The 16,756-nt window shown below is 40.9% G+C and overlaps 1 protein-coding gene across 11 annotated transcripts in view; it reads left to right on the forward strand.

Annotated features, from left to right (window-relative positions):
* CDK5RAP2 (CDK5 regulatory subunit associated protein 2) overlaps positions 1-16,756 on the forward strand; it is a 256,300-nt gene that overhangs the window by 131,303 nt on the left and 108,241 nt on the right. For all 11 annotated transcript variants that reach the window (XM_058302477.2, XM_058302480.2, XM_071217029.1 and 8 more), the window contains exons 15-17: positions 8,867-8,964; positions 14,378-14,508; positions 15,986-16,095. In XM_058302477.2, coding sequence (XP_058158460.1) covers positions 8,867-8,964; positions 14,378-14,508; positions 15,986-16,095 — 339 coding nt within the window. The remainder of the gene's footprint in view (positions 1-8,866; positions 8,965-14,377; positions 14,509-15,985; positions 16,096-16,756) is intronic.

Below are 16,756 nucleotides of genomic sequence, written 5' to 3' on the forward strand. Positions count from 1 at the left end.
GGTCTGAGCTTCTTCTGATCTCAACTGTAGGCTGGCATCAGGTTCATCTCTCAGGGCTTCTCAGCTGCACTATTTTCTTCACAAGGTCAGCTGTAAACAATCAGGCAAATGTCTTATCTCTCCCTGGGGCACCAGCGTCAAAACCAAGTTCTATCTGTCATGTCTTTTTCTGTTTATCTACTTGTCTTGCCTTCTTGATTGGTTATCCCTTCATAGAGCCCACCAAGGGGTAGGGAATCAACCCTGCACATTCTAATGATGTGGTCAAGTCAGAGCCCTAATCGTGACATAATTTGATCAAAGGCATCTCAGCTGAATCTAATACAACCGAAGGATATCATGCCCAGAGAAACAGACCAGTTTGCAAACATAACCTGTATCTCTTTTTGGAATTCATAAATAATATCAAACTTCCACACTTACTATTGTTTGCCATTTTTCCCCTTAATTTACCCTTCATAGTAATTTTCATTTCTACATTCTTCTCCAAGTCTCTCACCCTTGATTTTTTTCCTTTCATGCTGCATCACCCCTGTTAGTATCTCTTTAATTCTGTTTTTTTGGTAACATACTTTCTCAGTGTTTTGTTTTTTTTAAATTATTTTTTTAAATTTTTATAGAAGATTTAAATTACATAAATGTTATACAAAAAAATATAGGGGACTTCCACATGTCCCACTCCCTCCCTTTCCCATACTTTCCACACTAACAACATCTTTCACCAGTCTAGCACATTTGCTACAATCGAACACATGTTGAAGCACTGCTGCCAACTATGGACCATAGTTCACACTATGGTCTACACTCTATCCCACAAAATTCTGTAGGCTATGATGAAATATACCATGGCTTGTATCCATCACCACAGTGCTGTGCAGGACAATTCCAATGTCCCAAAAATGCCCCTACACTACACCTATTCCTCCCTGTTCCTCCCCCCAGAACCTCTACTGGCCACTGCCTCTATATCAGTGGGGAAAAGTTCTTCCATTGCTAGAATAAATCTATAGTAGAATAATAATAAATCTACTTTAGTCCATCTTTCACTCCCCAGTCTTGAGGATTTTGGGATGGTGATGCCCACTCTGCTTCTAATTGAGAGGGATCTTAGATCCCGTGGGGCAGATGGATGAAACTGTCTCGCTTGCAGTAGAAGACACTCTCTGTTCCTTGCAATGCATGTTGTCCATCTCCTCTATTTGAGGCACTGTTTGTCATGGCAGTCAATGAGATCCTGCTGAGACATGCATAAGCGTAACCTCTGGAATGCCCTCCTGACTCACTTTGAAATCTCTTAACCATTAAAACTCATTTGTATTTACCATTTCCCCTTTTGGTCTAGGTCTTTTTCCAGACACATTGCTAGTTGGTGCTTGGTAATAATCCCTCGGTGCCAGCAAGGCTTATCCCCGGGAGTTGTGTCCCACATCGGGGGGAAAGGTATTGCATTTATATGCTGAATTTGGCTTAGAGAGAGGCCACATTTGAGCAACAAGGAGGCTTTCAGGAGGCAACTGTTAGGCAATATATTCTACTAGGTTAAGTTTCAGTTTGACAAGAAAAGGTTTGTAAGTACAATCATCAGTATCAAGGGCCCTGGCATAATGGTCTGTCTTCCTTCACCAGGCACTGCTCTTGTACTTGGGGGATTCTTGCTGTCCTATTAGAGAATGAAGCAGAACTCCCCAGGATGGGAACTCAATATTCTTTTGGTTATTGTGTGGCTCTCCACCCACCAAGACAATGACCCATGGCCCATGAACACATGAACATATTCATATGCCTTGGAGGCATGCCCCAGGTACACCCCTCTACCCATCCCCCATCACCAATACCTTGCACCATTATCCTCCCCTTCCAGAGTTTTGACCCCTTTGTGATTTAAAACCTCTCTAAAAATGAAGCCAACAAAATAGCCAAATAAAATTAATAAGGAAATGAAAAAATAACAAAGGATTTAAAAATAACAAATAAAATACAAAATTTTTTAAAAAAATTTGAAATAATAAAAAATCCCCCTCAGTTTTGAAGAACAGTTTTGCCAGATACAGAAGTCTTGGCCTATAGAGTCTATAGACTGCAGAGGTCCTGGGAAGAGAGATGAGCTTGATAGCCTATAGGTGCAGCTGAGCCTGGGAAGAAACAAGCTCCAGGGAGTGAGACAAGCCCTCCAGCCTACAGCTGAAATTGTAAGATGCTGGGAACATGGAGCTTTAGGAGGGAGAAGAAGGCTGAACATTCACAGAGTCTAGCAGCCATCTTGTTCCCACATGTGGCAATAGATTTTTGTGGGGGAAGTAACTTACTCTTTTATGGCCTTGTGACTGTAAGCTTCTACCCCAAGTAAATACCCTTTATAAAAGCCAACAGACTTCTGGTACTGTGCATTGGCACCCCTTTGGCTGACTAATAGACTTGCCTAGTAGGGTTTTTTTTCATCCTTTTTCTTTGATATTTGGTTCAACTTATTCTGGGACTTTAAAATTGCCCAGCTAAAATTATCAAAATTGGGCCTGGGACTCACTGTTGGGATATGGTTTTTCTTCCAGCAGTTCAGACTGAGAGCTACCTGAAAGCATTTTTTTCTCCTTGCAATTTCCTGGTTGGCCAGAAGATGGTGCTTGTTGGTGAATCTTTCCAGGGACATGTTACTCTCTACTTCTGCTTGCCCTTGTTTCTGGTTTGGCCAGAGCTGGGATTCAAAGCAGACTCTGGTGGCCAAATTCACTGAAGGGAAACCACTCTCTGCCCTCTGCCTCCCCCTTCCTCTTTTCAGGAAGGAAGATATCTGTTTCCCTCTCTGTCAGCTACAGTGGCCCAGGAGTTTTATCCAGGCTGTATGCCTTAAGGTGTGGGAATGGCCATTGCAGGGGGTTAATAACTCACAATTATCATTTTAGGTTCTTTGTCTCTTTGTGCCTCGCTCTCCTGGAGGTTGTATAGCACTGTCCTGGTCTGCTGACCCCCAAAGCAGATCCCCCAGACAACTTTTGGCCATTTCTCCGTTGTTTTTGTGAGAACTTTGCCTGCCTACTCTGATACCATCTAACCCAAAATGTTACTATTTTACTTTTTAATATCACTAGTTTTATCATCACTATTCCATTTTGTTTTTAGTTTAGTTTTTTTTTTTTTTTTGTACTGGGTGATGTCTGTACTTCATCTAAGCACAAATATAAAACCATTTTGTTGGCTTTTTGGCTATATTCAGATCCTGGTGATGTTTAAATTACTGTGCAAAATACCCAAGTATTTTAACAAAGGTTTTAATTCTGTTCTTCAAGACTAATTGTGAATTGTGGATAAAGTATTTTAAATTATCGTTTAAGAATTGTAAAATTCTAGGTGTCAATTTAAGAAATCCCAACTGTTAAAGGCTTAATTTTTTTTCCCCCCAGGAGAGAGATATTTTTCAGACAATAGTGTTTTCTGTTGAAAATGTGGATTTTATCTGCCATGCCTTTGGTCATTTTGTGTTGATTTAGGATTTATTCTCTGCCCATTTCTACAAAGAACTTGAGGCTATGGTGGTGTCTCTATAGACTCTAGGTGCTCTGTTTTTCTTCTAATCTTTTTGTGATCCTGAGAATTAATGCTAGATGATCAGGGAATTGAAGAATGAGAGTAAAGCACACTGGCCATATTTAACTTGCTGCAACCAGATTTATAGCTTGGTTGTTGACATGGTTGGGACATTGCTGCTGAAGTTTCCTGAGTATTAAAATAAATGTCTTTTCTGCAGAGCTATGACACAGCTACCAAAAGAGACACGATTTACCTACCAGGCTGCTAAATTGCCCTGATTACCAAAAAGTGATCTATTAAGCGTTCTCTTTACGTATCTGCTGTCTCTTCAGAAACACATTGCATGTGTTTGCTTCAAGTTATTAAGGAAACTGGTGGAGTAGAAAGTGTCCTGGATTTAGTGACAGCATGCCAGTTCTACTTCCTGATTAGCTTTGTGACTTTGGGCAAATCACTTAATCTCTTTGAAACTCACCTTCCTAATCTGTAAAATGGGGAATTACCTGCCTATCTCTAAGAATTAGCTGAGAGGACTAGAAATAACGTAAGTGTATTAGTTGAGATTCTTTTTGTTGTAAGCAGAAACTGACATTGATTAGCTTGTGCGAAACAACAATAAAAGGGAGTATTTATTGAAACATCCTGGAATCTCTCACAGATAACAAGGAAGAGTTGAAAAAAGAGGCCTTGGGGAGGCCAAAGACAGTGGCAGCTCCATGGACCCCACCAGCAGAAATTGTAGATGCCAGGGCACTGTGTTTGACATGACTCAGACCCAGTCACACTCAGACTTCTGGTGTTTCTGTTTAAATCTCTGAATTCCTGGGACAGAATCTTACTGGTTTAGCATGGGACCAGGGACTGGCTTACCTAGGAGAGGAGACTTCTGGGAGCTTGCCCTTTCGTTTCAAAGAAGTGAAGGGAAGGTGGTGAGCTGGGTGGTCATTCCAAGGGCTGTCACTACATACTGCAAAGTCTGACACATAGTGGTTGTGTGGTAAATAAATCTTCTTCATGCTGGGAGGCTTCCTGTCTGGGTTTGTTTCTTGTTTGGAGGGGTAGGGGATGGGTAGATTGATTGGTCCTGCTGAGCAGGTGCTTCTCATTACTCCTCTCTGGCAGCCTGGCCTGACCTTTGTGTTGGAGGAGACCCATTGGTTTGTCAGTGGAGGGAGCCAAATGACTTCATTCTAATGGGGCATGATTCAACACAGGACAATAGGTGATTGATGAAATGGGACCCAGATGGCTCTAAAGAGTTCATTTATTTAACATGGGTGAGCAATTTGCTTCTAGGAAGATGTTGACTCACTCTGACTTCCGTTATGCAAAATATCCATAGGAATCTCTCTTCTTAAGTTTCATATTGGTTTCCGTTTCCCCCCATACCTATTTAATAAGAAACTCAGCAAGTATTTGTGACAGGAGTTGATTTGTGCCAGGCACTGTGCCTGACTCTGGGCACTGCTGTCCTAAAGAAGTCCCCGGGCTATGGGGGAACATGGGTGGTTGGTTCACTGTAGCTTGGGGGAGAAGGTAAATATAGGATGCCATGGGGGCCAGAGGAGGGTATGTCTCTCAGTCAGGGGAGATTTCCTAGTGAGGGGCTGGCCTGAGCAGATCCTGTACAGTACCCTGGAATGTGTCAGTGGAGAGGGGTGACTGATGGAACATGGTCTCTGAGAAGGAGAGAGGAGTTGCCTCCTGGAGCTCAGATGGAGGGATTTCCTGGTTCCACTGCAATAGAAAGTAGGAGGAAAGGATGAATGTGAATGTGGTCAGTTGGCAGGTGGAGGGCAGGAACTGAGGAGAGCAGTGGCCTGAAAAACCTGGTAAACATTTGGAATAGTTGCTAGAAATAACAGCAGAAAGGAGCTGTGCTGGGCAACCAGTTTCTGACATGGCAGTGGGTTGTCCTCGAGGGCGTAAAGTCCTGACGACCAGTAAGATGCAGGATCCCTGGGGTTGGGATTCTTTCACTGGGCATATATATACTCCATTCACCCTATTTAGTGGTCTTTTCCCCAGCCTTTCTTGGTTGGCTTTGAAGGTATCAACCTAAGCACAGATTCTGACTCTTCCAATTATCAGTTGAGCAGACTGAACCAAGTGACCTCTTCTCTTAAAGAAAGTTTCTTCATCTGCAAAATGGAGATTAATATATTATCCTCTTTGGAATGTGTGGGGATTAGAGCTGGAAATATGTGAAGGACATAGCACAGTGCTTGGAGCGTCAGAATAATAGTTATAACTAACATTTATCAAGTTTTTACTCTGTGCCCGGCATTGCTTTGTGAACTTTACATGGATTGACTCAGTTAATTTCCATAACAATGCTATGAGATATGCAGAATTATTGCCCCCATTTTATAGGTGAGGATTTGGAAGCACAGAGAGGTTGAGTAATTTGTTCAAGGTCACACATTTAATTTGAACTTGGTCACGTGCTCTTAACCATAGCTGCCTTTTGTGGGAGATGCTCAAGAAGCAATGTTTTCCTTATTCTCTTTGTCACCATTAATGTGGCTGATAATGATGAGGTTACCTTTGTTGATTGCTTTGCCTCCATTATGGGGCAGAGAGTGGTAGGCTGAAGAACTCCAGCCTGGAAATCTGGCTGCATGAGTCCATACCCTGCCTCACCATCTTGACTTCGACATGCTATTGGTCTTCCATGCTTCAGTTTCCTAATCTCGAAAATGGGGAGTGTAACACCTACGCTTATCGGGTTGTTGTAAGGATTAGGTGAGAAAATGCCTGGAAAGCGTTTAACACGGTGGCTCACATATGCTCAGTGCCCAGTCATGACACCTTCTTTATTTTGATATCCTAGTTAATTCTTACCTAGTCTCTTTTCTGGGCTTCTCTGGCCACTCTCATACTTATGTGCTGAGAGAATCCCATATGATCATTGCATACAAAAAGCATGTGGGAGCTCATTCTGCCAGTGACATGTTGTGTGATTTACAAAAAGGACCTGACATTTCTAACATACTGGGTGACTAACTTATCATGACCAAACTGGTGGTTTAGCATTTACAGCCCTTAATTGGCAGGTGGTGCCTTTGTCTTGTTTTGTACAGGACTAGAGGCAGAGCTGTACTCTGCTAAATGAGAGGTTCTTAAGCTTTTTTGCCCTCTGCATCCCTTTTTAGTCTACCAAAGCTAAGGACCCCTTCCCTGAAAAAATATTTCAATGCATAAAACATATACTTAAGATTACAAAGGAAATCAATTGTTTTGAGATTGGGTTATCAAAATAAAAAAACATTACACTATAGAAGTGGTGTACTTCTTTCTTAGTGTGTTAAGTAATAAAATCTAGTGGTAAATATAGTAACTGTTAGAGTTTGAAAGTAGTGATAAGAAACAGTATAATGAGATACCTGTAATGTGCAAAATATCTGGGTTTCTTTTGGTAACAGTTATAGAAATTCTGCTAATGCTAATGATTTATATTAATAGTAATAGCGCAGTATTCCTTCAACTCATGATTGAAGGGAATGCTGAATTTCAGTTAGAGGTTAGTAGAAATAAAGATGTAAAATTTTTTTCCTGGTCACATTTGTGGATCCCTTTAATTTTATTCAGGTTAAGAACCCCTGTTCCTAGGTGGTATCTTAATTTTAGGAGAGAGCGTAAGTCAGGGTGAAACACAAAGGCTGTTTGCAACCCTGGTTTCTTCACTAAATGGCTGTCTTCCCTTGGCATTTAGAGGGTACCTAGGACATGTTAGGTACTGTGCTAGGTATTCTGTATACATTCATTTTACTAATTTAACGTTTTTTAAAATCTTATTTTGAAACAATTTCAAATATGCAAAATCGTTGCAAAAATGGTTTAAAGGACTTCATCATCTGAGCCACGGTAGAGTAAGTTGCTGACATGAAGCTCTGCCACCTCCGAATACTTCAATATGTTATTTCCTACAAATAGGAACATTCTCCTGTATAACCTCAGCTCATCCTTCTCAACCAGGAAATGAGCATGAACATACCATTGTAATCTGATCCTCAAACCCAGTCACAGTTCATCAGTTATCCAGATAATACTCTTTAGAGTAAAAGGATCCAATTCAGTATCATACATTGCTTTAATAGTCTTGTGCTTCTTTCATCTTCAGTCTAGAGTAGGTCCTCAGTCTTTCTGTGACTTCCATGGTTTTGATATTTTTGAAGTGTCCATGCCAGTTATTTGTAGAATGTCCTTTACTTTGGGTTTGTCTGGTGTTTCTTTGTGATTAAACTCAGACTATGCATCTTTGGCAGGAATATCACAGTAGTGATGCTGTGTTCTCATTTTGTCCTATCAGATGGTACAAGATTTCAATTTGTCCCATTACTGGCCATGTTAACTTTGATAACTCAATGAATGTGGTGTCTGCCAAGTGTCTCAACCATACAGTCAGTCTTTTTACCTCTGTAACTAGTAAGCAGTTTGTGGGGAGATTTTTTTTTTTTTTTAAGATTTATTTATTTATCTAATTCCCCACCCTCCCCCCGTTGTCTGTTCTCTGTGTTATTTGCTGCGTCTTGTTTCTTTGTCTGCTTCTGTTGTCAGCGGCACGGGAAGTGTGGGCCGCGCCATTCCTGGGCAGGCTGCACCTTCCTTCGCGCTGGGCGGCTCTCCTTACGGGGCCCACTCCTTGCGTGTGGGGCTCCCCTACACGGAGGACTCCCCTGCGTGGCACGGCACTCCTTGCGCGCATCAGCACTGCGCATGGGCCAGCTGCACACTGGTCAAGGAGGCCCGGGGTTTGAACCGTGGACCTCCCATATGGTAGACGGACGCCCTAACCACTGGCCAAGTCCATTTCCCGGGAGATATTTTAAGTTTCTGTAAATACTCTCCAAACTTTCACCCAACTCGTATCTCTTTACCATCACTCTCTTCGGGGTGCCTCCTAACTCACTTGTCCTCTTCTTTAATGTAAATCCCTTATCTGTAGTACTTGCCAGATTTTGGTTTGTAGATCTCTGTTCTTTGCAGCAAAAGCAAAGGTAGTAGGGCATTTTCTGTATTGTTGCGAAAAAGCTTAATAGAGGCTGTGAGGGGTGGCAGTTGGATGATGGGCAAATCAGATAACTGTGATGATTCTTTAACAAAAACAGTTTAAATGTTAGAAGCACAACTCTGTTTTATTCTGGGGCAAAATGATCGACAGTCATTCCCTATTCCTCCTGAAGATGGTGCTCTCTGACTGTGGCCTGGTCCAGAGCCTGGCAGAGGGGCTCTCATTTCGGGCTTAAAAACCAGAACTGTCCACATATGTCTGCATAACGTAAGGATGCATTCTTTTAAAATTCTTCCCTTAATGTCAAATATCCATTGTCATTCTCAGGAAAAACAGCAATCAGACTATGAAGAGCTGATTCAAGTCTTAAGGAAAGAGCAGCATATCTATTCCCAATTGGTAAAATATCTGCAGAACTCAGACAGGTAAGTTTCTTTTTGGGCATCATACACTCATGTGCATGGGCATATGTACACATGCACATACCTTGGAAAATGCTGGTAGTTTCAGTGGCAGTAAAGCTAATAGTTTGCTTAGGAAGCTTATAAAGTGCTTGGATAGTGATTGCCTTGTTAACAATCAGATATGTCTTTTTCCTATAAAGAATTGTCTAATTTTTGGCAAAGACCTTAGGATAAAAAATATCATAATTACTTATATTTTTGTAGTGTTTTAGTATAGATTTATAAAGTATTTTCATAGTTATTGTCACATATAATCCTCACAGCAGTTCTGTGAAGTAGGTAATATTATGTCTATTTTACATAAGGCTGTGAAAGCTAAGAGAAGTTAAGTAACGTTTTCAAGGTCACATAGATGATGAATGATAGAGCCTTGGGATTTAAGCAGGTGTCTTTCTTACTTGACCTTTGTCTTGGAGTGACTTGTCAGAATTGCTGAAATGATTTGGTCTTGGTGAAAAGAACCAGTAATAGGCTAGTGGTCTCTTTCTAGCCTTAGTTCTCCTATTCTTCAGCTCTGTATTCACAGGCAAGCCTTTCCCATTCTGGGCCTCTGTTTGTCTGTGTGTAAATGGAGGGTTGAACCCAGTGATTTCATACATTAAGAAAGCATCTCTTGGGAAGTGGATGTGGCTCAAGCAGTTGGGCTCTCATCTACCATATAGGAGGTCCAGGGTTCAATGCCCAGGGCCTCCTGATGAAGGCAAGCTGGCCCTTGTGGCGAGCTGGCCCACACAGAGTGCTGACCTGCACAGAGTACTGCCCCACATAGGAGTGCTGCCCCATGTAGGAGTGCTGGCCCATGTGGAGAGCTGGCACAGCAAGATGATGCAAAAAAAAAGAGACACAGAGGAGAGATAATAAGAGATGCAGCAGATCAGGGAACTGAGGTGGTACAAGAGAATGATCACCTCTCTCCCACTTTGGAAGGTCCCAGGATCAGTTCCCAGAGCCATCTAATGAGAATACAAGTAGACACAGAAGAACACACAGTGAATGGACACAGAGAGCAGACGGGGGGTGGGGGGGTGGGGTGGGGTGGGAATAAATAAATAAATCTTAAAAATAAAAAAAGAAATCATCTCTTTATACACTGAAATGGTTAAAGTTGAAAGGATGTTCAAGACAGTACGGAAGTGGAGGAAGTGGGTAGGGATATTGATGGAATAAAACAGGCTGTGGCTCCCTGATTGTTGGGACTAGGGTATGGGTAGATGGGGGAGAGGCCATTATACTAGTTTGTCCAGTTTCATATATATCTAAAATTTTCCCTAATAAAAAGTCTAAAAAAATTACTTCTCTGCTCCCTTACTTATGCCCTTCACTCTAGCCGTATTGAGCTATTCATTGTTCCCTGAACTGTGTACTTTCCTGTCCCTTCTTTCACATGTTCCCTGCTCCCCTGTCCCTACTCTTTACCCAGCTTCTTCTCCTGCTAGTGTCCTTTAGAATTCAGCTTGAATATGGCCCTTGTCAGGAGGCCCAAGCTAACCCCCAAGACTGTTGCCCTGCCCCCCCCCGCCCCATTTATCTTTTCTTCTAACTGTCCTTAGCACTCTTTGTGTCATCATTTGTTTACTGGCCTGCCCCCTCTAGAGTGTGAGCTCCCTGAGGGCAGGGATCTCATCCTACTTGGCTCTGTGCCCCAGTGCCTGGCACTGGGCTTTGTGTGGAATTGGCACTCAGGAAATTCTCAGAGATGAATGACTTTCAAACAGTAATTTTCTAAATTATGAGATAATTACTAGATTTTAAAATCTGAAGTGAGTTTAGAGAAAATGAAAGCATCCTAATGAAAATCTGAGAGTAGCCATCACAGCTTTTTCAAGAAGCCTCGCTGCTAATCAGTTTTACTTAGGAGAAGGATTCAGTAATGTTGGGAAACACAAATGTGGGATGGGGCTGAGGTTTATCACAGCTGTGACTGGCAAGGATGATTAATAGTTTTAGTGTTTATCTTCAAAGTCACAGTACATTTAGAATGAGACAGATCTGGGTTCAAATTTCAGCTCTGCCACTCACCAGCTCAGAGCTCTTGGATAAATTGTGTCTCACCCTGAGCCTCAGTGTATATTTCTGCCTATCCACCTTACAGGGTTGTTTAGAAATAAGAGATGATGCATGACAAATCCTAATATGGCCTGGTACATAGTAAGTACTCAGTAAATGTAACAATTATTAAGAATAACAAAAAAAGGAGAAAAAATTAAAAAAAGGAAAAACAGTAATGTGAAAAGTTTATGTATGCTACATTATCCTGATGTGCATAAACTCAGCCTGTAGAGTGTTTTGCATCCTCAGATTGTGGCACATCTAGAGGGCAGAATTATGGGCTAAGGCAGGTGGAGCCCCTTTTGTAACTGCAGCAGTGTTCACTCTCCAGAAACTAGCAGTAAAGGTGGATGACTCTGGAGATACCTGCTGTACTTGTAATTAAAATTGGAAAAGAAAGGCAGGGAAGAAGGAAACTAATCACAGGAAATTGTGAAACTAATTCTTTCACCTTTGCTATTTATTTTTCACAGCAACACTTAGAAGTTGGTGGCTTTATCCTCATATTACAGAAGTGGAAATCTGCTCTCTGAGATGTGAAGTGTATTACCTAAGGCTCTTAAGTTAGGAATGATCATGGTTCATAGATCTCTGGCTTCAAAGCTTAGACCCTTATTAATAGACCACTTATATTGAGGACTAGTATAGTTTACACTTCCTTGTAAATCAGTGTTCCTCAGCTTCAGCACTGTTACTAGTATTTTGGCCTAGATAATTTTTTGTTGTGAGGGTCTGTCCTGTGCTTTGTAGGATGTTTAGCAGCATCCCTGGTCTCTACCTACTAGGTGCCAGCATCATGCCTCTGGTCTCTCCCTCTCCCTTGCCCCCTGGTTTTGACAGCCAAACATGTCTACAGGCATGGGCAAAATCATCTCTGATTTTTTAATTACTGTAACTCAAGAGACCAGAAATTTTTGCTCGTTAAGTACCATTTTTTGTATGGGAGTGGTTAGGGTATGTGGAAGAAAGGAAAAACGTTTATTGAGCACTAGTATGTGCTAGGTACTATACTAAGCTTTTCCTTGTATTATTTAATCCTCAAACCAATCTTGAAGCAAAGGTATTATAATTCCCCATTTTACAAGTGAGGAAATCAAGACTCAGTCTGATTTAACCGACTTACTTGATTTGAGGTCATAGAGCTAGTGAATGGTGGTGTGCCATTTTGATCTTGAATATCTGACTCCTCATTTCTGCTTATGTTCCCCTCTCTACTTTCCAGAAAGAGGAATACACAGGGCTTGTCTTTCTTTCCAAGTGAAGTACCTTTTGTTCCACCAATATATCATTCCTTGAAAAGATTCTAAAGTTGGGGAAACGTAAATGACAGGCATGGCAGCAGCAGCTGTGTACTTTTCACCCTGTCAGAGAAAGGAAGAGGGAATGAAGCAGTTAGCTTTCCTGACCTAATCACAGGAGTTTTACGAGAACAGTCTCTTTCCCACCCTGGTTAAATGTCTCTGCAGCATGACCACATTCAAGTGAGTCCTGTACTGTGGCACCACTGTCAGGTTTTCCATCAGCTTTACAAATTGATCCTTGTGATTATCTTAAAATGGAACTAGGTACAAGTTGCTAGTAGGGCATCTTCCCTTGCGTGAAGACTGCTTCATGATGACTGTCCTCAAAACAACTGAGCATAGAAGATTAGACATAATGGTTTATTCTCCATCTAATATATGTTGATTTATGTGCACAGTCCAATGGATAGAACTGAAAGATATTTGAAAAGAAGAGGGGCTTGTGTCTGTGGCACATACATTTTAAAGCAATAGTTCCTAACCATTTTTGGGCTGTGGACCCTTTTGAAAATCTCATGAAAGCTTATGGACCCCTTTCTTAGAAAAATTCACATATTCATAAATTTTTACAGGTATTTTCAAGGTGTTGGTGAACCTTTTTAGGGAACCATAGGTCAGATGCTGGACAGAGAGTGATCTATTTTTCAGTGATGTGTTAATGTGTTCCAGTAGTCTTACACATGCTCATAGACTTTGATTCAGTAATTACACTGCTGGGAATTCTTCATAAGAAAATAACCTGAATGTCAAACAAGGCTTTGGGCATAGATATGTACAGTGAAACATTATTTATGTTATTCAGATGTCAGCTGGGTTCTCCTTGTTCCTCTGGAGACTGGGTTTAATTGGTTCATATCCCTGCCAGCTGCACAAAACTAGAAGTCCAAAGCCTTTTTTGTAGATTAACACTAACACAGTAGCCATTAGCTGCGTGTGGCTTTTAAAATTAAATTTAATAAAATTAGACATTCAATTCCTCAGTGTGTTAGCCACATTTCAAATGCTCAATAGCAACATTATGTATTAGGTAGTGGCTACTATATTAGACAGCACAGATACAGAATATTTCCGTTACCTGAAAAAGTCCTGTTGGACAGCCATCCCCAAGATTAATGCAGATTTTGGGAGATGCACATTTGCCCCACTTCCTCTGGGTCCTGGATTGCAGATTCCAGGTGACTCCACACTGTATCGCATTGACCCAGCTGTGAAACTTGATACAATTTTGACTCCTCCAAAGTAAACATCCATTCCTACTCTGCTGTTTTGAGTTGCTAATCCATCATTCTGGAGTTCTGTTGAGCCCTGAGTCGATCCTTCTTGCCCTCCTATTGTTGACTCGCTCTTCTTCCTCCCACTCTTCTTCCCCTCTTCCCTTCTGATCCTTACTTTTACCCAATGCTACCTCTTCTAGGAGTAATATACCAAAAGTCGTCTTCTGTCTCCTACTCTTCCCAAGTCTAGTGCGAGATGCCTGCCAGGCCCTGGACCACTTTTCCCTTTATACCTGGTTCTCCTCCAGATGTTATTTCAAACAAAGAGACATTCTAGAGGATTAAATTCTTTCCACCTAGTTACATCTGTATCAAAAAAGCTGGAAAGGACCCAAATGTCCACTAATAGGGAATGAGTTAAAGTAAATGGTGGGATGACTTCATCTTATTTAATATTATATAGTCATTCAAAATGATGTTTGCAAAGAATTTTCAAAGATGTAGGGAAATATTAAGTAACAAATAAAGAACTCAACCTTATACAGCAAGTATTATCTCAATTTTATAACAATACTCATAGGGAAAATGATTGGGAGGGACTAGTTTGCCACATGTTAACTGATAGTGGGATCATGGTAATTTTTATTTTATTTATACTTTTATATTTAAAATTTTATATAGTGGATATGTATTTTCTTCTATAACCAGAGAAAACACGAATGACATAGAAATCAAAGAAAGGCTTTCTGATCTTTGCATCTTAAAATGCAAACAAGTCTTTAAAAATTTCTGGTGTTTTGTTTTCCCAAGTATCAACAGCCTGCAGGCTGAGTTAAACAACATATTTGCTCTGCGGAAGCAACTAGAGCGAGATGTGCTTTCCTATCAGAATTTGCGTAAGACCCTGGAGGAGCAAATCAGTGAAATTCGGAGAAGGGAAGGTATGTGGCTTTTGTATGTATTTCCCTTTTATTTTTCCACTTGGAGGGTTGAACTTTAAGAGACTCCCAAAACTTCATTAGGAGGCAAGACAACCATTGGATTTCATCTAGGGTTCCTTTTTCTGGTGACCATGTTAATGTTGGCTCTCCTAATCTGTATCTATCTTGCGAGCCTTCATAGTAGAAGGGCCTGGGAAATTGAATTAATTCTGCAGAGTCTGCTGTAGGGATGCTTCCCTGCTGTCCATTCTGTTTTCTGCCTTATTCAATGCTGCTAGTTCTAGATTATCTTGAGGCCTTGGAATCCCTTGTCTTTAGTAAACAGCCCTCATTGACCAATGTCTCTGTGTTCTGCCTACTCAGCATCTACTGTAGAGAGCCTGGGAATGCTCAGGCAGGTAACCCCTTTGGTGAGATTGCTATTTCTTGCTGAAACATTGCTTTTAGCATTGTCATGACCGTGAATAGATTTTATTTAGTGAGGACATAAGGGCCTTGTGATACTTGCATTTTTGTAATCATCACAGAAATATTTGACTCTCTTGCTAGGACATGAACTCCTTGAAATCTAGATTGGTGTCCTTACTCCTGTCTATATTTCTAGCTTGGGCCCAGGCACATATAATAAAAATTAGTAGTAACACTTATAGGTTTAACATTTCTTGAGCTTCTACTGCATGTAAGGCATAATGTTGGGCACTTCTCTAATCCTCACAATCACGCCAGTAGGTAGAGATTAACTCCATTTTATAGATGCAGAAACTGAGGCTTACAGAGAGGAAATTGATTTGGTGAGAGTCCCCCAGCCTAGATTTGAATGAAGGTGTCTTTCTTTGAAGGCTGACTCTTTCCAGTATATCACATTGTATTTCAGGTATATCAGCTCCTAGCCTTGTGTTAAATGAGATAGTTTGTGGAATATGCTGGGCCCAATAAATGTCCTCCCCCTCCTCAGCTCGTTCCCTCCAAATTAGGAGACCAAAAAGGAAAGCAGTCCATTATATAGGTGACCAAAGAGTCTCTTATCTTGGATCTGGCACGCAGTTTCTGTACTGCCACGAGAGCTCTGGGCCAGGAAAAAAATACACCAAGTACTTTTTATTTCCCTTGAGTTCTACCCTTGAGGACCACAGCTAATTTTCCTGTATTATTACCTACACAGAATCATTTCCTTATTTAAACTGAAGTCACCATTTGCTCATGCTACTCAGAGTGGTCTCCAGGCTCAATATTTGATATGCAAATTGTAATTCAGAATTGGCCATAGTGAAAGCCCACAGCCCAAGATGTTGAGATATCTGTCATCCTGCAGAGAAAAAGGGAAAATTACTTTTGCTTCAAAGGTGTTGCTTTAAACTTCCTATGTACACTTGTCCCCCCATCCCTATTCAAATTACTATAGATGGATTATATGGGGATTGGTCCTGGAAGGATCTATTTCTGATATTCTTTTTCTCCTCCCACTTTTTTTTGGCAGAAGAAACATTTTCATTTTATAGTGATCAGACGTCTTATTTGAGTATTTGCCTTGAAGAACATAATAAGTTTCAAGTGGAACATTTTTCTCAAGAAGAACTTAAGAAAAAGGTATTGACCAATTAACTTTTAGTGCTTCTTTGGTTATTTGTTGGGTCCCTGATCAGAGGTATAAAGTTCTAAAAGCCCCTTTTCTCTCCTTTCTTCCCTCTCCTCCCTGCCTTGTCTTTGCTCCTTCTGTTTACATTACCTGGAGTGACCTTACCCCATACCTGATACACTCCTTCTCAGGCTTGAGAACCCGACCCAGGTCTGATTTCCTCTAGGAAATATTCCCTAACCCCTCCACGTAGTATTATCCACCTTTCCCTCATGTCTCTCACCTCTCTGCTTGTATCCAGTTGCATTAAAATCCTTCTCATACTGATCTTCATTGGCAGGTTATTCATTGCTATTCTCCACTAAGCTATGAACACCTTAAATTTAGTTATTGTATGCCGTTATTTATTTCTGATTTCCTGGGGCCTGGCACACACAGTAGAAATTAATAGATGATTTTTAAATGAATGAAGTCCCAGTTTTGGTCAGTAAATCCTTTTTTTTCCTTTTAAACTGGAAAGTTTTTTCAGCCTATTGATGCATTGGAATGTTAGAATGGTTTCCAGTGTTTCAAGATAAGTATAGGAAATGGAGGCTCAGAGGAAACTGGGTGAGTTATTGTAAATTTTCATCAGGTGAGACTAAAATTAAGTTTTGCCTTGGAGTAATTTAT

The sequence above is a fragment of the Dasypus novemcinctus genome, chromosome 8, assembly GCF_030445035.2.
Source record: "Dasypus novemcinctus isolate mDasNov1 chromosome 8, mDasNov1.1.hap2, whole genome shotgun sequence".
Taxonomy (NCBI): Eukaryota; Metazoa; Chordata; class Mammalia; order Cingulata; family Dasypodidae; genus Dasypus; species Dasypus novemcinctus.